This window comes from Alosa pseudoharengus, unplaced genomic scaffold (assembly GCF_046254945.1).
Source record: "Alosa pseudoharengus isolate Yale_2024_CS ecotype anadromous, Long Island Sound unplaced genomic scaffold, YU_APseudo_1.1 YU_APseudo_1.1_scf_13, whole genome shotgun sequence".
In the NCBI taxonomy this organism is placed as follows: Eukaryota; Metazoa; Chordata; class Actinopteri; order Clupeiformes; family Clupeidae; genus Alosa; species Alosa pseudoharengus.
This window is the reverse complement of record NW_027468598.1, coordinates 12,470,687-12,495,747: the sequence shown is the minus strand read 5'-3', so window position 1 is coordinate 12,495,747 and position 25,061 is coordinate 12,470,687. Positions and strand designations below refer to the sequence as shown.

The 25,061-nt window shown below is 45.3% G+C and overlaps 1 protein-coding gene across 1 annotated transcript in view; it reads left to right on the top strand.

The window, feature by feature from the left end:
* The window catches only part of rtn4rl1b (reticulon 4 receptor-like 1b), a 124,064-nt gene extending 99,896 nt beyond the window's left edge, over nucleotides 1-24,168 (top strand). The window contains exons 2-3 of the mRNA XM_076281511.1: nucleotides 22,282-22,733; nucleotides 23,009-24,168. Of these exons, the coding sequence (XP_076137626.1) occupies nucleotides 22,282-22,733; nucleotides 23,009-23,995 (1,439 nt within the window). The 3' untranslated portion in view covers nucleotides 23,996-24,168. The remainder of the gene's footprint in view (nucleotides 1-22,281; nucleotides 22,734-23,008) is intronic.
* The last annotated feature ends 893 nt before the right edge of the window (nucleotides 24,169-25,061 follow it).

The window sequence follows — 25,061 nt, the reverse complement described above, 5'->3', positions numbered from 1 at the left end:
ACGTATGATGTTGAAATATTACGCGAGGTCGTAATCCATTTTAATATCTGGTGGCAGAATCTCATGTCGTCTGATAATAATTCTCTCTCTCCATCTCTCTTTTTTTTAACTCACTCATTGTCTCATGTTCCCTGAGGAAATTGGATCTTACAAGTTTATTACTGGCAAAATCCATTCCCTTGTATCAGGGCCGTAGTCACCATAGACATTGAGGGGGACGTGTCCCCCCCAATATTCAAATATGACCAAAATGTCCCCCCCCCCATATTTGGACATAGAAAAATAAAGAAAGAATAAAGCGCTATACTAGGAAACCAACACGTATCTGAAATGTAATCAAACGTAAATAACGCACAAATAACGCTATCAAAAGCTTCCATTTACTGCACCCTACTGTGGTGAGGTAGGGCTGTCAACAATATCGCAAAAGCTACCGGTACAATTTTCACAAAACTTCTTGGAAAGGTGTAGCACAGGCTAAGGAAATCCCATACATGTTTGGACCCGATCAGACTGGGAACATTTTCCATATTGTAGCCTATTCTCGCAATGATAGCGAAACTGAAACGTTTTATTTTAAATGATGAATTTGTGCAAGCCTGTGTCATTTCTTTCACGTCTTTCAACATAAACTAGATGTACCGCGTAGCGGTACAAAATATGACCGCCGCTCAGTCCTGCACATCCATTCCGTGAAAATAAATCATATTAATGAATTTGTCTCCATCTTCTACTCCATCCCCCACTCTTGAAACTTTTGTGTATGCTTGTTTGGAATGTGTGTTTGCACACATTCCGCACACAAAGTAGCCTACTGGCGCTGCAAAGGTGAATAGATTTGTTTCTGGGCCAAAAAATCTGTAACATTGTTATAAAACCTTTAAAATCTCTAAACAATCACAAGTAGGGCAGTTCATCATAGTCCATCCATTGCAACTGGACTGATGAAAGGTACACCTGTAGGCTACATTGTATTTGGGAAAAGCAGAAGGTAGCAGCATAATGTATTTATTTATTTATTATTAAACTAAAACAATCCCTGTCAGTTCCATGCAGTTTTCAACAGCTATCAAGAAGAGAGGTCATGTCATGGATTTTTGTGAATGTTTCTTCTTCTACATATGCATAGGTTTAGTCATCTAGTTCAAATTATATTCAGCTTTATTGTCAATGCACAAATTAAATACCAGTAGTCTAAAACAAAATGCCGTTTTACCCAGTGGTGCAAATAACTGACATGTCCAAAAGGGCCTTCATGAAATGCGTTGCGAGACTGTTCATAGGCATTTTAACGGGCAAAGTTGAAGAGCTACTCTCCGTTATTGTTTGTGCAAATAATATGCTGATTCATGTTCCCTTGCATTTTGCAACCATGAGGTCCATGGTTAAGCTCAATCTTTTGACGCAATCTTTTGATTTTCACCCAGCCTAGTCCATGGTAGGCGCCCGATAGAAATATTGTTTAATTTTGCGATTGAGATATCCACGCACTGGCGCCCCCCCTGCGACGTGTTCGCCCCCCGGTTTTAGAGCTATTCTAAATGCAAAAATGCATAGACATTGCATGACAAAACCGTGACTGTTAACAAACTATAAGCTATATAAGGTAGGCCCTATGCTAGGCCTATTACACAACACAAATTGTCACCAGGCTATGCTGGCGACCCAAATAAAATCTCCGTTGGAACCAATGGCTTACACCTTACAGTATCAAGCTGCCACCTCTTGGCGAAAAGTTAATAGTTTTGCATATCAGTAGTAATACATTTCACGTAGCTGTGAATCACGGAAAGGGCGAATGAAGTGGACACTTCTAAATGGAACCCAACCCACTGTACAGTAACTCAAGGTCTGTGGCTAAAGCAGCCATAATGAAAGCGTTATCATTGTTTGGATACTTCACACACACGTGTTTTTTAATCGCATAGACTACAACTACCAAGCTGGAATCAAAGCACATCGACTCCCCTCTCACACCCTAAACACGCACTTCGAACAAACAAAAAGCGCCTCAGTCTCACGGAATAGCCATAGGCAAAACTGTATCTGACCGGTGTAACGTTGGTACTAAATCATCCATCGCAAAGAATGATTTTTGTAGCACGTGCAACAAATATGTGTAGGTACAGCCCTGCCCTGAATACATCTCAACGTGCGCTCTAAAACATCTGGTTTAAATGGAGATGTAGATCATCACGGGATCATAGACAGGTTATCTTTCAGGTAGCCTAGGCCTATATATTTTCCATTAAAAAACCATCACGTAGCGAACGTGTTGTGGCTAACTCACTTAGCTCCTGTTAGTAGCCTAGGTTATGGTCATAAGCAAATGAGATGACAGTCGAAAGATACAATTAGTGCTGTTATCGATTTGCTTGGTAGCCTATAAACGCATTTATGGTTTTCTACAAATACATCAATAATCAAATTGGCCTCCATCACTCAACCATGCTAACGGTAACATTATTTTACCTACGTTCTGCTATTGATAGGATTAACGTAGCCTACCTGCAGTAAAAAACAAGCATGTCCGATAAACATTCTCAGATTCATTTCGGCTTCAAGAGGAAATGGGAATTACATTTCATGCAGAAATCATCCTACCCTTAGACGTTCTCTGGTAAACTACTGTAGCCTACAGTCTTGTCCTTGTAGGAAGCATATGTCTTTCTAACCCACTTTAGATTAACTTCCAACAAAATTACGTCTCACTGCAACGATGCGCCATCTAGTGGACAAACGACTACTTATCGCCAATACTGGAAATGCAGCCATGATGATGATGATGAATATTTATTTTGGCTTTCTTTTAATCCTACTGAATTTGTAATTATGTATCAGCCGTTCTAATACCGATAGTATGTGGGTGCCTGTGTGTGTGTGTGCATGTGTATATGTGTGCACCACCATCTACAGGCCAATGAGTGTAGAGTCACTAAATGTACACATAACTTAATTTTTTAGACCCCCCCCCCATGGATGAAATTCTACGAAACGTGGCATACCCCCAGAGAATGTCAGGTTAATCATACACATAAAATTTGGTGCAGTTCTGAACGTCTTTACTGAAGAGAGGGGCGATTAAAGCAGAATGATATTGCATTTTCATTTTTTACCGGGGGGGTGCAAATCACAAATGAGTGATTATGGGCTAAGTTGATGTGGGCCCTTGAGACCAACATACCATAAAAATTTCTTCATCCTCGGTGCCACGGTTCAGGTAGTTATTTAGGAAAAACTGCATTTTTTGGGTTTCGGGGGGCCCAGCGCGGAGGGGGAGTGGCCCCCGGGGACCAAACGAAATTTTTCCGTAAAAGTCTAGTGGGGCTACATACCCACCAAATTTCATGTGCCCCGGTGTTTCGGTGCCCCGGGTATCGTTGACCAAAATTTCAGGAAGTAGATGACGGGAAAAAAAAAAAAAAAAAAAAAAACTTTGACAATCCCTATATGACCGCTTCGCTAGCTTCGCTAGCGGCGGTCATAATAATCCATTCATATGCTAGTAGTAATGCCAGAAATTACCGTGTATAGGCCTCTTAGAAATGATTGTTGCATCTTGCATATTATTTAGATGCGCACTCAATCGCGCATCCATGCAGGCAAAATGTGATCAAATGTGGCGACGTTTACAATACGTGATAGCCTACAGTTAATGTGAATCGCGGACAATAACCAAAGAAAGGAATTTACACCTCCATTCACCAATTAAAGGCTGTAGTAGGCCTAGTGTTTCTACATGTTGGCACAAAACGTCATTTCTGTCAGAAGGCAGTCTTTAATGCATACAGGGGTAACATGAAGTGAGTCAGACAGAAGAGGGGCCTGTCTTAGTAGCCTATTCCTGAATCCTGTCCCTTTCAAACTACGTTAAAATTGTGTGATTAGCCGCCAGCATAATAAAATCTAAATTAAAAGACAAAATCTTATTAGGCTCCAGAGTCTAAGCCTTAGTTTAAAAAAATCTTCAGGTGTAAGTAATAAGTTAAAGAACCACATTCTGTGTAATATAGAGGTTATCATAAGATACTCTACTTTGTAATTTCTTTTAAAGTATACATTTTGAACACAAATGGAGTCACGGGTCCAGGGATGGGGGGGGGGGCATCTGTGTCCAGGGGTTCATAATCCATCCATGCCATGCCTATGTCCGTCAAAAGTTTGGAATAACCTAATTGACTGACCTAACTAACGACTTTTTTGTGATTTTTAATAATAGTTTTGCATGGTAGGAAATTTATTGAAATTCTGTTTGGGGGTCCCTCAGACCCCCCCCCCCCCCCCCCCCCCCCCCCCGATGTTGACATCATGACTACGGCCTTGCCTTGTATGTGTGTGTGTATGGGATATTTTAGTCTTGAAATGGAAGCTGCCGACTACTACATGCAATGCCATCGTGCATCAAGCTTTCCCCATGGCTTGATAGCTGGCCGTCAAAGGCACATTCAGAAAGCACAGCTCCACTCCTCTAAGTCTGCAAAGGTGGCTTGAGTCGGCCCAACATGCTGCTGGGCTAGCAGGAACTCAGCCAGGTTGTCATGCGTTTTGTTCACTCTCTCATTGTCAAGTACAGCCCTCCTACCTAAGCGCCTTGACATCAACTGCCACAGATGTGGGCAGGAGGTTTAAGCCTCTGGCTTATCTCTCGGCCGTTTCATGGTATTCACAAGGTCTGGTCAGCCTTGTCCACTCTAGATGGGACCTCTGCAGCTGTCTCTTCAGTGCTGTCACATCTCATGAGCACAAACAAGAGACAAAAGTGTCTCTGCTATTTTCTATTTGAACCAGCAATTAATTCAGTCAGGCTTTCTTTGTCACAGGACAAAGAATAAAAGCTCACAGTATGAGCTTTGTGTAGGAGTAACGACAGTAAGTATGGCTGTAGGCAGGGTGGAGGTAGCTCTGCTTTTATGTGCCACACTTTGGTGTGTTTTCTGATCCGATGCCAGTGACCATAAATGATGACAGCGCAGAGATAATTATCTCTAACAGATTGGGATCTTTGATTTGCCTGTTTGTGTGCTGTGACAAGGACACTTCTTTGGCGAGCTCCTTCCACAAAACAATTTGGGAAATGGGTGTTTATTTTTTTTTGCGTGGGGGGGGGGTGGTGTCGCATAAACTCATCCACTCTTTAACTGAAACACAGAGGTTGTGTACAACTTCTGCCATGCCTCTGAATTATGAGGCTACCCAGCTCTCAGCATCTGTCTATGCCTGCCACTTCAAACCCGATGGACCAGCCAAGCATGTCACAAGAAACAACACAGCAGAGCAGACAGACCGTGCAGGGAAATAGTCTTTCTTTCCTTTTTGGATGGAACAAATGAAATATCCTAAATTGCATACTTCTTGCCCCTGACAGTGTTCAGCTCTGATTGGTTGGTTATTTATGTCTTCTGGAGATGTCACTTGCATATCTCAGCGTGCCCAGTCGACCGTCCTCCGAAAGGACCACGTCTGTGGTGACGCATCAGCGGCATGAGGCATGAATGCTGTGATGAGTTGAACTTCTATGCACTCCGCTCCTCTGACTCCACCAGTGCTTTGACAGGATGACGCTGGCGTTAACGTATTTTCATGTGAGAAATATGCTTCCAATTTTTTTGTTTTGTCATTTTTAAACTGGAGCAATCCACTGAGCGAATTCCCATCAGAACACTAAAAAGTTTGTGTCAAAGAGAGAAAGAGAGAGGGAGAAAGAGAGAGAGAGGCGGGGGTAGAGATATAAGGAAAACGGAAACACTTAACAGGAGATTCTTCATCTCAACTGAAAAGCACTCGCTGCACTTTCTCACCATCTCAATTTCTTACTCTCGCTGGTGTCATTAGTCCCAGTGTTGAAGGGGTGGGGAGGGGGCATCTTCTCTTCTAAGCACAGAGATAGCAGTTTTTGTCTCTCTAGATTCTCACATTCACACACACATACACACACACACACACATGATGGGAAAGTGAGGTGTAAAATCCCCAGAGGCACAGTAAAGGTGTGATTTATGTTCGTCACGAGGGGAGACCCTCTGTAGGTTATCATAGGCATTTCCACTGCCACAATATCCATATGCCTTTAATCTCATGGGTATTTATCTGAAATGTATCTGGTAATTCATACTTTAATGAGCAAGTGGTGTTTGAATATGCACATTTCTACAGCTTATTAAAACCTTAAATCTCATCTCATCATTATATTATAAGAATATCTGTTGTTAACTATTACTATTGTGAAAAAATATACAGAATCAAGATGATGAGATGTGTTAGATTTGTAGGTGGGTGTGAAATGAACATTTTAGGTGGCTCCGAGAATGTGACGCCATGCTTATCCCAGTATGGGGAACATTCTTGGATAATAAGGCACAGATGTTATGAATTTATGCAAGATTAGTTCATGATAAGCATACAGAGTGAAGTTGCCCATCAATATTGAAAGCGAATCTTTCTGCCCACTTAGGATGTTAAGTAAACACGCATGAGCACTATTAATCTCTAAAATGACAAATTCCTCACACACCTGCAGCCTGGTGAGTTTTTTGCCTAGCAGACATCTAATTGAATCTGAGATGAAGTAGCAGCCTTTGTTTTTCTTTGTCTATTCATTTTTTTCCCCTCCCTGCATGCTAGGACCTCCATGCTTTGAGTCCCCCTTAGCTGGACTCCGTGGACAGGTTGATGGAGCACGCTGACCTCTGCTTGTGCGGCAGCTATTGATATGCAAGTTAACAACGCGGCGTGGCGCTGAGTGAGCTCAATTAACGACACACTACGAGGATGAGTCTCCTGTGGGCGCCGTTCGACATTTACGCCCCTCCTCAGTTAAACTTTGATCAATCAGGCCCTCGCAGTCAACAGCGATTCATCTCCCAGACAGGGTGGATGGGGAAAGGGCTACACTGTTCCCGATGATAGACTAGTATTTGAGAGCTTCGTTCGTAGTTTCAGTCTGTCTTCGCAGACGAGAGCAACTGTCACAACTCCTCTGAAGAAAAAAGGTTGAAACTATGACGGGTAAAACCATCTGTCATGACCTGATGTTTTTTTTTTTCATAACTGGTTTTTAAGTAATTTGCTTTGTCACATATGACAGCAGTTTCAGGCAGAGTGCTCCAACCCAGGAAAATGAAAAAAAAAAAAAAAGAAACAGTAGATATCGACAGCTGCAGAGCCCTCTCCAAAATGTAGCCATGCTTCCAGTTTCTCAACACCGCTTCAGAATGTTAGCGGTGAGCGCGGCGTGTTTGTAAAATGAATCTGTGACAGCCCGAACGATGTCGGGTTATTCAGGTATTAATGGGAGGCAGCTTTATCTCCTTCCCCAGACTCTGGTTTGTCTCCCGTTCTCTCTCCGGGTGAGAAATTGCTCTTGGTTCGCCTCTCCAACTGTAATTTGCCTGTCTCCTGCCTCCTCCTCCTCTTCCCCCTCCTCCTTCTCTCCTTCCCCACCCCTATCACACCCCCATACCCCAATCATTTTTCCCCGGGTGTATCTTCTGTCACCGTTGCCTGCGTCTGCCCGTGTGTGTGTGTGTGTGTGTGTGTGTGTTTGGTCTGCCTGCAGCAGTGTGCTGCTGCCTGAGCTCCTGAAAGGCCCCATCAGAGGGAATCATTTAGCGGGGCCCACTGCGCCGATGCCAGGGCCTGCCCGGGCCCGGGTCTCTGGGGCGAACAGGAGCCACGGTGGCGGTGGGCCCTTGGCGATAGCCCAGCTGCAAGCTGGTGAGGCCGGGGTGAGAGCCAGGGTAGCAATTGGTGGAGGTGGTTGCAGGCAGAAAGGTGTGGAGATAATAGCCCCAACAGGGAGATGATATGCAAGGCGCAAGCACTTTAAGAAAAGGAGGCTAAGTCAATTCAGCTGTGAAGGAGGCTTCAATGGCGCATGGAGTTGTTCAAGGAATTACCTTCGAGCTTATGTGCCTCAGATTTTTTTCTCTCTCCCTCGTTCTCTCTCTCCATCTAGTTCTGTGGGCCTCTGTCTCTTTTGCTGAATTAATTACAAATCCAGAACAATAGTTTTGAGCTGGAGCCTTTGGCCGCTTACCCCCCTCCAGCCAGCGAGGAGCAAACGCACCAGGCAAAACTCAACAATTTTATGATCCTTAAAAAATCTGTCTCTCTTTTGTTTTTTTGTTTTTTATTTGGTTTTTTTGTGTGTGTGTGTGTGCTTTTGCCTTTTGATGAGAACCAAAAGCCAGGTACAAATAAAAACTCGGCGTGCGGATAAGTGTGTGTGTATGAAGGAAGACTGGCTGGCTAGCTGGAGCACTTTGAAGTTCATCTACAGCATGTGGCGCTGTGGCTCGGCGTGACTCAGTGGAATCCCATAAGCTGCTGTACTATCTCAAACGTCCAGACTCGGGGCTTGCTTTAATCATTACTAGGCAACTGACTGTATTTTATCCCCCCATACGAAGCCTCCCGTGCTAAACAAAACAAGCAAAACAATTTCAGTAAACAGCGCTGGGGGAAGTGACATGAGACGGAGAAGAAGAGAGGCAGGATGGGAGGGAAGGAGGGAGGGAAAGAAGCCCATTTGGTGAATGGACGGATGAGGACAGAGAGCTAAGGAGGGGTGTAGGAGGAAGTGGACTTAAGACTCCAAAAAATATTGATCACAAACACTAGACACAAGACAGCCAGCAGTGGGGATTAGTGTGCTATTTAAGAGTCTGCATTAATTAAAGGCATACTGTAGCTGGGCAAAGAGCAGAAGCCTGAGGAGGCACAGAGAGAGACCAAGAGAGGAAGGTAGGCCATAACAAAGGTGGAGACACTGGCAGAAGAGAAAGACAGGGACACAATGGTGTGTGGGTGTGTGTGTGTGTGTGTGTGTGTTTGTGTGTGCTTGTGTTTGGAGGGACGATACATAAGAAAGACTAAGTTCAAGGACGGCAGTGAGGCACTGGAGAGAGCACGTCAGAGTCAGGGGGGGGCAATTCTTCATTCAAAGCAAAAGCAATACGAGTCAGACAGTCAGATGCAATGAAGATGAACAGAAACAGAGAGAGAGAGAGAGAGAGAGAGAGAGAGAGACAGGTGGCGGACGGTAAGACAAAGACCGATAGAGACAGCTCACGAAAAAACACAAAGCAAATGGATTGATGAAGCGCAGACGAAAAAATCCCTACCTGGCCCTGAAATATGAGCAGGGCTTGAAAGATAGGAGAGACAAAGAGAGAGTTGCTATTTTCTCCTTCTCCCTCCTCCTCCTCCTCCTCCTCCTTTTATACTGGAGCCCTGGGAATGAACATAGGCTTCATTATGATTAGCTGGGTAGGGACCCTGGTACAGTTAATGAATTGACATTAAGGCAGGATCAATGGCGAGGCTGCTGGGGTCTGAGAATGCGCACTTCATGAAGGGGGATTACTTTCTTAAGATCAAGGTTCCCCTCTCTCTCTCTCTCTCTCTCTCTCTCTCTCTCTCTCTCTGCCTCTCTTCTCCACTCCACCCCTACCCTCCTTAAGCCACCACCCCCACACCCACACCCATCTCCTTAACTCACTTGCTCCAGAGATCATCTCTTCCCCTCTCTGTCCAACATACTGAGGGCACGCGGCCACTCTGAGCCCATGCAGGTCACCTCTCTCCATCTCTCTCTTGGAGCGCTTCTCTTTGAACTATGTAGGCTAACAGGATGTGGCAGTGATGCTTAGGTCTATGCTGTGTTTGTCCTGACGACGACATTTGTCTCCCCGCCCCCGCCCCACCCCGCGCTGCGCTCGTCTCGGCTGATGGAGCGTGACGCCGGCACGAGCTCAAGGACACGAGTTCAAGTCGCCGCGGAATCCACGAGCATGATGAATGCTGGCGCCGCTGCCCACGTTGTCACTTCGGTGTCTGTGAAATGTAAATGTGGCTATGTTGTGCAGGAGCGGTCTGCCGCTGCTCGGTGGATAAAGGATAGCTTACGTCTGCGGACACGGTGTCCGTGTGGGTTTGGTATAGCGTTTGCTTGTGTCCTTCATTAGGCTACCTCTGCAGTGCATATCACTTTGTGTGTAACTCACCGAGACCGATTTAGATCACCGGTGCTGACATGCCAGGATCATTTCTATCAGTATCCAATACTGTATGCAGTAACACACTCGAGTGTGAGTATCCTGTTTCACTTCATGTCTATATTTGTGCTGCTGTGTGTGTCGGTGTTTATCAGTGAGTGCAGCACAGCGCGTTTGCGTTAGCTCGATGACCCAGGTCAGGGCCACAGGTCAGGCCTGAAGCAACGTGGGCCACGTCCCCTTAGGTCTGTTGTCTGGGCCCATCACTCCTGCTACAGCCCGGGCAGCAGTTCCCCCAGCGGTTCCGCCGGCTTCGCCTGGCCTCGCCTCGTGAATCAGCTACTCGTTGCCTCCACTCCTCTAATAAGCAACAATGGCTTGTTGTTTTTGCCTCACAGTTTTTCTGCACAGCTGCACTCGAACAACAGCTCCCCGTAGTCTTTCTTTGGGAGCGTACACACAGCTTTTGAACATGTGTGTGTGTGTGTGTGTGTGTGTGTTTGTGTGTGGCCCTGCAGGTGTGTGTGTGTGTGGGGGGGGGGGGGGGGTTCCAGTGAGTCTCCCTGTGCATACTCCAGGACCATTCCACAACATGTGTAGCACCAAATTCACCTGCACTGAATGAATTATTAATCTTTCCAAATCTAGGACACGCAAGTGGTTTGTATGCACAGCAGGTGCTGTAAACATGCATATATTTTAAAAAGTGGAGTATTTTTAAGGACAACTTCAAAGATCATTGGAAGGATGCCAATATCGGGGTGAAGTGAGCTGGAAAATAGAAGCATTCAGCTCCAGAACAGCTTTGAGTCCACTGACCTGATTGGAGGGGCAGGCTTTTCACGCTTTGAATGATTCATCACCAAAAAGCTTTTACCTACCCTGGCTCTCCACCAATTACACTCATAGCTATGGCCACTCAAGCCGCTTGCATGAAGCTGATTGGGTAACGGAGGTGTTTGAGTGACCCGGTAATTGATGTCTTTGTTTGCCTGATCTCTGACTTAGCAACACGCTTTCTCAGAGAATTAGCGGACGATGGGGGAATTAGTCGAGTTCAAAAGGATGCCTTCTATCCTGAGGCACTCAATTAAGCTATCACTGACTATGACAGAGCATTAAAGGCCGTAAGATGAATTAGCGTTGGGATTAATGACAGAAGTTTTTTGAAGGGGATACTGGTGATTAGCGAATGACGCAGCAGCAGAGACTGCTTTATCCCTCCAGGTTGTTTAGAAAGGCAGGTTGTGGGGAGGCCATCTTGGCTGTAACAGCTCTAACGGCTTGCTCTGCTCGGCTGGAAGAACAGGAAGCTTACACAGAAATTGGGGCCAGAGCTGCCAGGACAGCCGGGCCCAAGAAGACGGAAGAAAGAGGGACAAGCTGCTCTGTTGCCTCAAGGCTCCATTCCCACATCTTTTTCTTTTTTTTTTTTTGTAATGGCACGCCAGAGAGGCCTTCCAAGAGATTGAGGAACTAAAGAGTGTAAACTAGAGTCTTTCGACAGTACCACATCGTGGAGTCTCTTTACATTAAAAGAAGCTACACTATGAAGAATTAGCTCGTTAGTCCAAGCACTAAAAGACAGCAATGAACAGCAACGGGAGACATCATTATGGGGGAACTGTTATGTGTGCGAACAGGTATGAAGCCATTAGCTGAGACATGACAGCTGCCATATGATGGTCATTATCAGAACTCGCTTAGCCTATGATGGACACAATGGGAACAGCCTGCATCCTAATCATTCAGCAGCCTCACTCAGAACAGGAAGTTCACTCGCAGGCAAACACAATAGCATCTTCAACAGCTGAGGCTACATGGGAAAAGAATATGCGAACCAACAACCTACAAGACAGCTCTCGGATGCTAATACCCTCAGTGACCGAACAGCAGCACTGAGAGTGTGAGAGGGAGGAAGAGGTGCAGAAGGTACTGAGGATACTCATGTTTCCTGTGCAGATAGGATTAATAACCATTAAAGATCCATTAAAGTGCCTTAATCAAAAGGCAGGTATTATATTAAACAGCTGTGTATTCCTCAGCTGTCCGCCCCTGGTTCTGCCTCCATGGCCGTTTAAATCCTGCCTTAATAACCACACTGGCTCTGCCCTACCCCACTGACTCCACAAATCTTCCCTTTTTATTCTGCACATGCTCCATATGGCTCCGCATGCTTCCAGCAGCTAATTTTAGCTCCACTGATCCCTCATCCTGAAAAACGTCAGCTTGTCTCTCGCCGCCGTCCTTTCCTTGTTTTATTCCGGTGAGTGTGTGAGTGTGTGCATCAGAGGAAGGAAGAGAGAGAATGTGTATATAAGAGAGAGGCAGGGGGGGTGAGGAGATGTAGAGTGTAGTGTTTAAACACACAGCACGCACAGGTGCAATTGGCTCAGTAGCAGGATCTCATGCTCACACCTGTCCCATTGTCTCTAGCTGACTTTCCCCAACCCTGTATTCTCTCTCTCTCTCTCTCTCTCTCTCTCTCTCTCTGCCATCTATCCATCATTTCAGTCTATCCCCCACCTCGGATTCACTCATTGTTTTGTTTTGTTATGTTATTTTCAGGTGAGCTTTGGCATGACTATTGGGTTATTTGGCCCAAGAGTGGGCACCCGTATCAAACCACAGTTGTAAAAAAACAGCAACAACAACACTGACACAGACATCAATAATGAAACATCCAATCTCATCCATTTAGTTCAGATGGCGCTTGGCAGAGCACAGCCCTGTTCCCCGGACTGCTGCCTGCTGCCTGCTGCCCACTCCTGCAATATTACCACTAGCTCTACTGGGCGCCGTTAAACGCTACTGGAATGGCATCAACGCCTCATTTTATTGTTGACAGTGAATTTTCGACCGCACAGCACCAATCTCCTGTGCTTACGCAGTAAAAGCTGTTCACACGCTTGTACTCACACCCACTCGCACACACACGGGCATACAGAAAAAAGATGGCCTCCAAGAGCACTCTATAGAGTTATATAAGGTGCCTTAAAATGGCTTTATACACTTATACTTCTATTAACCTTCTGGAAACATATCAAACGTACCTTGTTTGAACGTGGGAGATCCAATTCATTTCTTCCCTCTGCCTACAGTATATTGGATGGTGAAGGATACTTGCTTCATTCCTTCAATGTCAGGACTACTCTGTTGAATCCCATCAGAAAAAGCTTTAAGATTTTATATGGCATGCCCCATATGTCACGTCAGCGCCTGTTTGTATTGATACTTTTGACATGACAGCTGACACGTGCTGGCTGTTATTTCCAGTGGTTTATGGATTTGGACTGCCAGACTGCAGCAGTGCACACTCTCCTAGTGGCTTTTGGGAAATGGTGGCTAAAACAAGACGGTATCCCCTCTGAAGTTTGTTGAAATCAGCTCTTTATTCCGACAAGAATTGACCGTCTTTGCAGTTTTCTTGCTGCCCCCTCAGACGCCTTTCCCCAGGATTTATTTGGTGCCCTCAGGCTGCAAGCAGTAGAAATGTAAAATTAATAGGGGCCACCAGCTGTGGCTCTGGGTGCAGTAGCAAGAGCTGGAGCTGCAGGGTGCACTGTGTTCCACTAAAGGTCAGTCTGGTGGAATTTGCACCTGGTTATTGGTTCTAATGATTCACAACAACAATTCTTCCAGTGCGAGTGTGTCAGCTCCTGGGTAACACACATCCCCAGGCAGGAGGGGCAGTTTTAATAAGAGGTGATACTGAGGCACTGATGCTTTTTGCTAAACATCTTTTTTTTAAGTTATACTTTTATACTTATTAGGACTTATATTTTTGGACTTATTGAGCAGGGGAGAGAAATGGTGAGTGAGTTCAGTAAGTGACCTCAGGTCAAACTCAAACCTGGGTGCCCTTGGGAGCCCATAGATAATATGGAATACTGAGCATTTGATGCTACCACTCAACCTCTGTAAGTCAGTGTTAATAGCACTGTCAGAGGGTTCAGGTGAGAATTTAAGGTTATTAAAAGGATGAAGTAACAAATTAGATTGAACTTTCATTGTGCTCAGAGATATCAAAGAACACAAAACTTTTGTCTTCTGCCTTAAAAAGGTCTACGGTTGAGAGTGATATATTTCTTCTGACAGTTTAACTACTCCCACACAAAGCTACGTTTATACCTCATTAGTCAGCTCAGAGCTTATAGCACAAAAGGGGTTTTCTCCCTTGTTAAAAAATCAAAGGGTAATATCAAAGGTATAAGTTTTACAGTATTATAAAGTAACCAAAATATTTATCTTTTCATTATAGTACAACATCTTATTCACTGTGTATTGACTTGGTTAATCAACTTATTAAAGCAAATAAGCAACCTCACTATTGCTTGTGTATTAGTAATTAGTGTATATCAAAATATCTGGGGTCCCATCAATGCCACCTACTGTATTAAGTCGTCATTTATAATTACCCAATGATTTAGTTCATAAATTGAAGCAATCTTGTTAATTACTTTAATAATTACCACCAATTAAGTAAAACAGGGAGGTCAATTAAAACCTGCATTTGTAGTAAGTGCTAATTAGACACAGATGTTTACATAATGTTCACATGGCCACAAGGTCTCTTGCACAAAAAGCAAAATCAGAATCAGCTTTATTGGCCAGGTTTGGGAATTTAACCCCGGTTAATCTTTGCTCTCAAAGTACAACACTCACTTAACACTCACTAAACATATAAGAATAAAGAATAAAAACATGGCAGCTGAACAACAAAGCAGAACAGTAAGAATGGAATGAAGAGCAGTAGAAGATGGCTATGAATAAGTGTAATTACAGTATGTACATTTGCAATAAATAGAACATTATGGGTGGGATAGGGCAGTGCAAATTGTCCCTGTCAAGGTTGCCATGGTCGTGGACACCTCAACAGGCACAGGCAAGGTACAATATATAATTGAGAGAGGGTAGGAATAGTGCAATATCGAAATAGACTGAGATTTAAGATTTAAATAAATATAAATATAGTACAAGGCAGTTCAGTGCAATGATAATGTATGAATAACAATGTGAAGTAGATGAGCAGAACAGTGTTGATAGACTTTGTTCAGTGTAAGGGTTGGGGCTATTTCTGGGCGTTCAACAGAGTGACTGCTTGGGGGAAGAAGCTGTCTTTATGTCGGCTGGTTTTGGCGAACAGTGCCCTGTATTGTCTACCAGAGGGAAGGAGGTTGAACAGTTTGTGACCAGGATGTGAGGGGTCTGCAGAGATTTTTGCTGCCCTTTTCCTGACCCTGGACCGGTACAGGTCCTGGATGGAGGGAAGGTCAGCTCCAATGATCCTCTCTGCAGCCCAAATTGTCCGTTGCATTCTGGCCCTGGCCCGTTTGGTGGCAGACCCAAACCAGACAGTAATGGAGGTGCAGATGACGGACTGAATGATGGCTGAGTAGAAAGTGGTCCTTAGGCAGATTAAACTTCCTAAACGGTCTCAGGAAGCATAACCTCTGCTGGGCCTTTTTCTGGATAGAGTTAATGTGGGGAGACTATATTAGGTCCTGTGAAATGGTTGATCCCAGGAACCTAAAGGAATCCACAGTGGGCACTGTCGTTCTGAATGGCGGGGGGGGGGGACTTCTCCTGGGTCAAACCGATGACAGCGGTGTCATCTGCAAACTTCAGGAATTTTACAGACAGGCTCTTTGAGGTGCAGTCATTAGTGTAGAGGGAGAAGAGCAGTGGGTGTAACCACCATCTTAGCCAGGGGGGATACATTTCTATATTTTCTTGTTACCATGTGGCCGTCCCCATGGTTTTGTTTATTACACACACATCCTTCTAGCATTCTAAGTGAGATTAGCCATTCTGGCATTTATTCTCAGAGTCCATACTCAGTGCATTTCACTTTGCATTCTGTTGAGCCCTCTGAACCTAGGCTGCCCCCCCGCCCATGTCCAAATCCATACCATCAGGAGAAAGCTCATGAATAAACTCTGAAATTTTCAGAGTCGTGTCAAAATCGTATGGTTCTGTTAGCTGGTTAAAGAAGGGCTAGTCCAATAAATATGTGTGTTTATTGCGATGCCATTAGTTTGTATGCTCAAAAGCCCTTTTGTAGGAGCATTACTATGCAGCGCCTGTAGAGGAGAGGGCATTATTTATGGCCAAATGAGAGCGAGGCTGCAAACAGGCCAACGCTTATCAGGGTCCTTAGAGAGAAACAGGAAATTGAGTTTGTCCAGCGTAATGGTGAGAGAAGTCACACCAAGAGACAGACAGACCGTTTCTCTCCTATTAGCAAATATGTGTTATTCATGAGGGCAAATTTAGTGTGAACTATGTTTCATTGATATTCCATACAGTGACTTTGCAGTTGTCCGTCTTGAGACCGTAGTCATTTTATTTCCATTCTTTCCTTTATTTATTCCCCACCCCCCTACTCAACAATGGTGGTGGGGTGGCGGTTTCGGGATTGGGGGAGGGGTAAGGTCATCAGGGTGAAACGTCAGTCCCAGTTGCTAGCTGATTAATAATTTTCAGCAGAACAAGCCATCAGGTTCCCACATAAGCAGCCTGAATTGGGAGCAGCTGCAGCACTGTGCATAGAAAGCAGAAAACAAGGAAGGGATGGAGCGGTGTGACTTCTGGTATCACACGCACGACTGAGCGTTTGCTATTGGTGTCTTCAGAAATCCATTTCCTCTCCTCTGAGAACTTCAAACAGGCGTCATTATTGGCGTAGCGAGAGCTGTGGCGTGGTCAAAGCCCGTTAAAAATAAAATCAATTCAGACGGTCGGGCCTCATTGAGAGAGGAGATAATATGATAATGCACCTTCACCGTTTCCATTTTCATTCTGTGACAACTCGCTGCCCTCGTACACTCTTTTTTGTCTTCCATCATCATTTCATCCTGCTGTCATCCTGCTGTGAGGTCCATTCAGAGTTTCCTTGATCAGCCAAAAAAAATCATCCAGATTGTTTGTGATTCTCCACTATTCCCTTACTGTTCCTCTATTTTTCTCTCTTTCCCTCTTTCTCTTACTTGTTTTGATCTCTCTTCACCACCTATCTCTCATATTCTGCCCCATTTTCTTTCTCTCATTTTCTCCTCTGTCTCTCTCTCTTTCTTTCTGTCTCTCTCTTCCTTCTCTTTCTCTTTTTGATTTTGCTTCCATTCTCTCTTTACCTCTCTCTCTCTCTCTCTGTGCGGGTGTAAATTGCAGTGTGTAAATGATCCAGCTGGCTGCCACCGGCTGGGATTGGGGAGGTGACAGGTGTGAGGCAGCGGGTCTCTGAGGGCTGGAGGCTCATTCGCACCAAGCAGCATCACACAGCAGCATCCATGCTCCTGCGTCCAACAGCAGCGAACACAGTTAGATGCTCGAGCATCCTTTGACATCCTCTGTCCCACCCCGGAGAGGGCAGATCCATACTACACGTGTTTGCCTTGTACTAGATCTGTGGTCCTGCTGACCACAGCTGCCGGAGAGTGACAGGGAGCAGCGGCACCAAGGTCATGTCATTGTGGGTTCTGGAAGATTCCCGGAGGCAGCTGATCTGGAAGAGGTCAGACTCAGGCTCGGTTTAGATCAGGGTCGGATCTGTCTTGGATCAAATACTGTCTGAGAAGTCTCCTTGACTGCGCTTAAAATAGTGTTAATTTCGTCAGACAAGACGAGAGGAAATATGTTCGTCAACTACCTTTTTTTTCATGACTAAGACGAGACGATGTCGAGATTGCACTAATGTCCTGAAACACTGACTAAGACTATCTTAAGATTCATTATTGTTGACGAAAAAAGACGAGACTAAAATGTTTTGCATGAAATAAAAACTAAGATAAAATCTCTCTTCATTTCGTCTACAAAATGAGAAGACAGAATATCTAGCTGTTATGTTTTCAAAATATTCCAAATGAGTTAATGCACAGCAGCTTTCCTGTAGGCTAGTCTACGTGCTGTTGCTGCAACCCTGTGGCTGCAACACGAAACTACATGGAACAATAACACCGGAGATTTCTGTCAGAGTTAGCAAGCTAACTACCTAAGCTTTATGCCACAATGCTACAGACCTAGAAGTTGAAGCTTCTCTCATACATATAAAAATTAACATCCTCCAGAATGTCCATACGAAAATGTTCAGCAAGTAATGTCAACTATTTAACTAGTTACACTGATGATGCAAAGTTTGCTAGCAAGTAAGCTAATATGGAAAGTTCGTTAGCAAGTTAGCTAAGATAATATTCTCTGTTAAGATGGAGAGTTTGGGGAATGTGTTGCGCATATCGCCATCTAGCGTGGCGGAGTAAAACATTAATACTTGGGTCTACGACAGTGTTTCTCAAACGTTTTCAGACGAAGGACCACTTAACTAACTAATAAAAAAGAAACGCACGGACCACCTAGCTAAAAAAAAAAAGATTAGACCTACTTCAACAGTATATTAGCCTACACAATAGGCCTACTCACTGAACAACCTTGCTTATTGTCTTTGCACTTTGCTTATTGTGTCAGAGGATTCATATGATTTAACTGGCATATCTTACATAGACAGTGTTGCAGAACTGTTTGGATTTACATACAGTAGCCTACAAGTTGGTTCAATATTCCAAACAACTCATCTATATTATATTTTACCACGTCTGCTTGCGGACCACTTGGGATAGCTTGTGGACCACCAGTGCGGACCACACTTTGAGAAACACTGGTCTACGAAGATCATGACAGTGGTCCATTCAAATCTTTTACTGTCTATGGTCAAATCCTAGCCGAGCTATAACTGTAGCTCGACTTACCTGTGCATGTAAACATACTGACTGACAAAAAATCTGAATGAGTTCTAACAGATGAGTAGCCCTGTGGACACACAATATTGGAAAATTGAGATGTGTGAAACACTATTTCACTGAAATGGTAATCAGAAATAATTTATTATAAAAAAAACGACTAAAATGTTTTGACTAAAACTGACTAAGACTAAGATACCTTTAGTTTTCTTTTGACTAAAACTAGACTAAAATGACGAGACTTTTAGTCGACTAAAACTTGACTAACAAAAATGATATTTGAATGACTAAATAAGACAAAGACTAAAAAGGACATTTCGTCACAAGACTAAGACTAAGACTAAATTAAAAATAGGTGACAAAATTAACACTAGCTTAAAAGTGACTTTGGAAAAGGCTGGATGCAAAAGCACTAAGTGTGAGGGAGAATAGAGTTCCCAGAATAGAGTTGCTGCTATATACAATGCAGCTCCCTGTTTCCTCCTTTATATTAGAGGCCGCCTACGGAACTGCGGCAGAACTAATTAAACATCCAGCAGAGGAAAAGAGGAGGAAGACAGGAAGTGTGGAGGAAATAGCAGAGAGACCTCGCCGTGTCATCCTCGATTAGTGCGAAGCTTATGGAGAATCACATGGGGACCATATAGCCGAAACTCCACCTTCTCTGCCCATTCATCAGTTGGAATATTCAAGCAATACTATATTCCGAGCAGTGCAGGTAATAATACCATACCATAATGATATCACCAAGTAGAGCTTCAGAGCAAAAGTAATCAAAATCACAGCCAGAGGAAAGTTGTCAACAGAAGATGGAAGGTAGAGGTATCAATACTGGTCATCTGGGGAGAGTGCAGTCATTTTGCTAGCCCGGTGGAGATATTAGTTGTATAATGGCCTGAGGATAAACTGTGAAATAATAATGTCTGAATGAGCCACTGATTGTGCAGTGTGTCACACAACACTAAGTGATGTGTGCGAAAAAGAGTTTAAAAATCGATACTATGAGGGGGGGAAGGGGGGGGGCAACACTGTATTTTGTCCACACAAATGTGAGTGCAATTGTTCCGCCATCCAACATGGAGCTGTTTACCTTGTCCTTTTGTGTTTATTTGTCTGCCATCCAACCAATCTTAATTTCCCCAGAGCAATCCAGCCCTCTTCCACACATTTACACAAAGAGCAGGTGCCTCGCTCAATACATCACTGTATGGAGACTGAGAGGGGAAGAGAGAGAGAGAGAAAGAGAGAGAGAGAGGAGGAGGAAAATACAGAGAGAAGGAGAAAGCAAGAACAAAAAAACAAGGCCCTCAGTATGATACACTTTTTCCTACTTGCAATGTCCATCCTTGCAAATCCATAATATATCCACCTCTCCATTGCATACTAGATTCCTTCAATCAATTCAAATCAGATCCATTCTATCCATGCCCATCGTTGTGGAATTGGCTCCTCAAAGTGTATTTCTAGTCTGATTGCTTTCGCTGATTGCATTTTAGAGATGGCCGAGATATTGCTACATGTATCAGTATACATATTGAATTTCCTGAATGTTATTGTATTATAATATTACTGATTGCCATAGACCCATATACTCCAAAATGCCGACAAACTTAGGTGTGTGTTGACAAAAACCCTGCAATTAAAAAATTACAGATCACTAAAGTCAACAGCATATCAAAATGCAAACATGAATAAACATGGACATTTAAAAACAGCTACAAAATGCTCCTGTATCCTTTGGAGGGATTTTCTGTCTTCCTTTTTTCTCTTTTGAAAAGCTGCCAAATGGAGGAATCCGTTAACATTTTTTGCAAACTATGGTTAATTAGAGACAGAAAATGTCAGCAATGCGGAGAGGAATGGAACCCTCATATTTCTTGGCAGAAGAGGGTGGAAAAAAAATCCAAAGGCGGATAGTGTTATGTAAAATATTCATGTTGACGAGCACATTAGACATTTTTGAAGACAACTGAGTATTTCACAGAATCCTTACTTGCTTCGATTTCCTCTTTGTGACTTTTTGAGTCCTACAATGGTGTGCATTAGTGCACAGGAAGACACTCTGGTCACGAAACAGATACAGTATAACATTTTTTGCACCACCTCATCAGTGTGACATGACACCCACTTTAACACTGTGGATCACCATATTTTCATGGCGCGAACTCAGTAGATTTGCCAGTTGAGCCCCTATTGGTAGGATTGGCGAACATATTGCATCAGGACAAACAGGATTATGCCGCTTCTCGGGGGAGTCGGCCGCTCCACAGGTGAAGCACACGGATCCTGCTGCTCTCATTAGTCGCAGGAGAGACTTATCAGCAAAGGTCAGCAAAGGCAGTCTCTGAATGTCACAGCTTAGCCTGACTTGGAGGTTGCAGACACACATACAGAGAGAAAGAGCAGAAGGAGGGGAAAAAACACATCACGTGGGTTAACAGGCACCTCTTTTGCAAGAGAATAAGTCCCTGTTCCTGACTTCCAAATGTGAAATCCAGGGGATTACAACAGTGCTAAGACCTGCATTGATTCTGAAATGAATGGCAGAAATGATGCAGGGAATAACAAATTCCGACGGTCGGAAGCAGGCTTTTTAGAAAACGCGAGTCCCATTATGGTGAAATATCAGCTGTATGCAAGGCCGCCACTCTGATGAGTGTGGATAAGTCACACAACACGGCCTCAAGGAACCATGACGGGAGTCAGCAGGCACTTTGGAACGCTGTTTAGTAGTCAAGCAGACTCGAGTGAAAATACAGCCACCCCGTTTTCCAGCTCTGTGATTGTTCTTGCGGTTCTGTGCTCCAGGTTTGTGAGTGCTTATGCGTGTGAGTTTGAGTATTTGTTTAGGACAGCTGGAAATGAGTTTCTGATGATGAAAAACTAGAAAAACTCTTGCAGGAACTAGAAAAAAACATCAAAGAGTCTCTCTGTCTGCATTCACTTAAAAGAAAAAGGTCTTACCTTAGATTTGGTCTGAGCATACCTTAGACATCAGTGCAGTATATTAAATACAAACACATACATTACAAACTCTATACTCACAACACAGAATGCCTATGTACCCACAATACAACCCTGAGGGGCCTGAAACACAGAACAACTACCACAGCAACAACAACAATACCAAAAACCCCTACAACCTTGGGATTGAAAAGTGTGTATAGTGGGGCCAGCAGGTCCCGTGGTCCCTGTGAGTCATGCATCACTTTTCTCCGAGTTCCTCGGCAGTATAAATACACCTGACACCGCATCTCCCACCACCCTCCATCATCTCCGTCTTTGTCAAGGCTGGAGCTCTTCATCATGCCCCCCCAGCCCCGCCATCTATCCCTCCCACAGTGCCAATCCCAGGCCACTGCATCATATTGATCCCAACCGCTTGCAGATGCCTCACCTGCACACTTGCCTTTGTTTTTTGAGGTATCATACTGTATTTCTGGGGGAAAATAAACTGCTGTGTAGTTTTTGCGGAAAATAACTTTCTGTTGGCCTTGACCATGACTGATATTTTGTGTGTGTGTGTGTGTGTGTGTGTGTGTGTGTTTGAGCAGGCTGTGGGCTGGAGTTCCTGCTGGTCCTTTGTGGTCTGGAGCTGTCCTGGTCGTGCCCGCGCCACTGCATCTGCTACACGGGGCCCAGCACGGTCAGCTGCCAGTCGCACAACTTCCTGTCCGTGCCCGAGGGCATCCCGCCGCACAGCGAGCGCCTCTTCCTGCAGAACAACAAGATCCACCGGCTGCTGCGCGGCCACTTCAGCCCCACCACGGTCACGCTCTGGATCTACTCCAACAACATCACCTACATCGAGCCCAGCACCTTTCACGGCTTCACCGTGCTGGAAGAGCTGGACCTGGGGGACAACCGACACCTGCGCTCGCTGGACTCTGAGACCTTCCGCGGCCTGAGTCGGCTTCACGCGCTGCACCTGTACCGCTGCGGCCTCAGCGTGCTGCCCACCGACATCTTCAAGGGCCTGCGCAACCTGCAATATCTCTACCTGCAGGTAAGCCTGTCCTGTCTTCCCTTACCTAACCCCGCTTTCCCCTAATGAAGCTATTTCAACAGCATGATGTGCTGCGTAGCTATAACTCTCGGGAGTCACGAGGGTTCAATGACTGCCTCAAATGCCAAGGCTCATATTGCTCGAATAAAAAATCCTCCATTGTTATTTCATTGCCTAATAAAATCTCCCATTAAGTCCCGGGACACGGTCTCATTTGTGTCGTTGAGACGGACGATCTTATTATCCCATGTTCCCTCCCTCTCTCCCCTCTGTAGGACAACCATTTGGAGTTTCTGCAGGACGACATCTTCGTGGACCTGCACAACTTGAGCCACCTGTTCCTGCACGGCAACCGGCTGTGGAGCCTGCACCAGAACACGTTCCGGGGCCTGGGGGCCCTCGACCGGCTGCTGCTCCACCACAACCGGCTCCAGTGGGTGGACCGGCAGGCCTTCCACGACCTGCGGCGCCTCACCACGCTCTATCTGTTCAACAACTCGCTGGCGGAGCTGAGCGGCGAGTGCCTTTCGCTGCTGCCGGCGCTCGAGTACCTGCGGCTCAACGACAACCCGTGGGAGTGCGACTGCAAGGCGCTCTCCCTCTGGGACTGGCTCAAGAAGTTCCGCGGCTCCACGTCGGCGGTGGGATGCGTGGCGCCGGCCGACGCGGCCGGCAAGGACCTCAAGCAGCTGCGCAAGGAGGACTTCCCCAACTGCTCGGGCTCGGAGTCGCTGCACCAGAGCAACACGTGGGGCAGCACGGACAAGGTGTCGCTGAAGAAGGAGCCGCTGCCGGCGCCGCCACACGCCCCGCGGCCCCACCACCCGCACCGCGGCGGCGGACAGTTACCCTCACCACCCTCGCCTCTGCCCCACCCGCCCACCACCATCAACGGGGAGAACTCCGGCTCGGGGGGCGTCCCTGGAGCGGGGCCCCCGCACAGATCCGGCGGTGGCCGCTCGCGGAACTGCACTCGCCAGCGCGCCAAGGGCGGCAAGGGCCGGGGCCTGAACGACGTGCACACCCTCAAGGAGGTGGCCGAAAAGGAGTACTCCTCGCCCGACGGGGGCAAGGATGACCCGACCACCCCGGAGGGCTCCACCCCGCGGCGAAAGCACAAGTGCACCCCCCGGACCTCTATGCGGCCCCCTAGCGGGGTGCAGCTGCCAACCGACTGGGCGGCTCCACGGTGGCCTGGGCCACTTCTCTGCAGCTTGCTGGCTGTGCTAGCGGCGCTATCCACGGAACTGATCCTGCGCTGACGCCGCACAGCATCATGGCCATAACAATGACAAAGCAAATCCTCCCCCACTCAAGCTCCACCACTGGAAGGCCCGTGTGTCCATATGTGTGTGTGTGTGTGTGTATGAGTGAGAGAGAGAGAGAGAGAGAGAGAGAGAAAAGAGCCTGGTTGTGCTTGTATGTGTGTGTGTAGTGTGTGTGGTGTGTGTGTGTGTGTGTGTGTGTGTGTGTGTGTGTGTGTGTGTGTGTGTGTGTGTGTGTGTGTGTGTGCGTGTGTGTGTGTACTCTGTATGTGTAACTATACCATTGTGTAAGGAGCTTTTGCTGTTTTTAGACTCTCAACTAGACCTATTAACACTGAACATCCAATGTGAGAACCACTCACAGTATTATGTGAGAATGTGGGAGTCTAGATGATGAAGAGGCAGAGGTTCGGGAGAGGCAGAACACAGATCATGCTCGCACTGCCACTGTTGCCATTGCAGTTGATTTTCTCATTTTGTGTTGTCTAGTTTTATTCTTGTACTGTTCATGATAGTTGTGCATCATTAACTGTAAGAGAAGTATGCAGACTGAGACAATAATGATCCTAGGGTCAGACCGAAGTTACAAGTTGACCAGAACGGGACAGTGTTGTCCAATAAAACAGTTTATTTTGTTTTCTTTTTCACTTTTTCAGGTGTGCGAATAGCAGGAAAATGCAAAATGACAATTTTGCATATACAAAGTCGGTCTATTGTCAAATGCAACATTTATTGCCAAATGTGTTTCTTAGTCTGTTGCCAACATAAGTTCTGCTGACATGAGTAGAAAGTAATAGAAAAACATTACTTATCAGCCAAGGAATGCACATTCCGCTTTCACAGTACATTGTCCAAATTTGTCCTTGCTATAGAACTCATTGCAGATAAATATACAGTCCATATGACAACCATTCAAGCACATTATTATTTCTTATCGGTGTCGCGTTTATTTCTGCATTTTATTTATGCTTTTTTCCTCGTCTTCTCCAGAAATTGTTTCAGGTCTCTCCCTTTTTCTTTGATTGTATTTCTTTGCTATTGCACATTACAAAGGTAATTATCT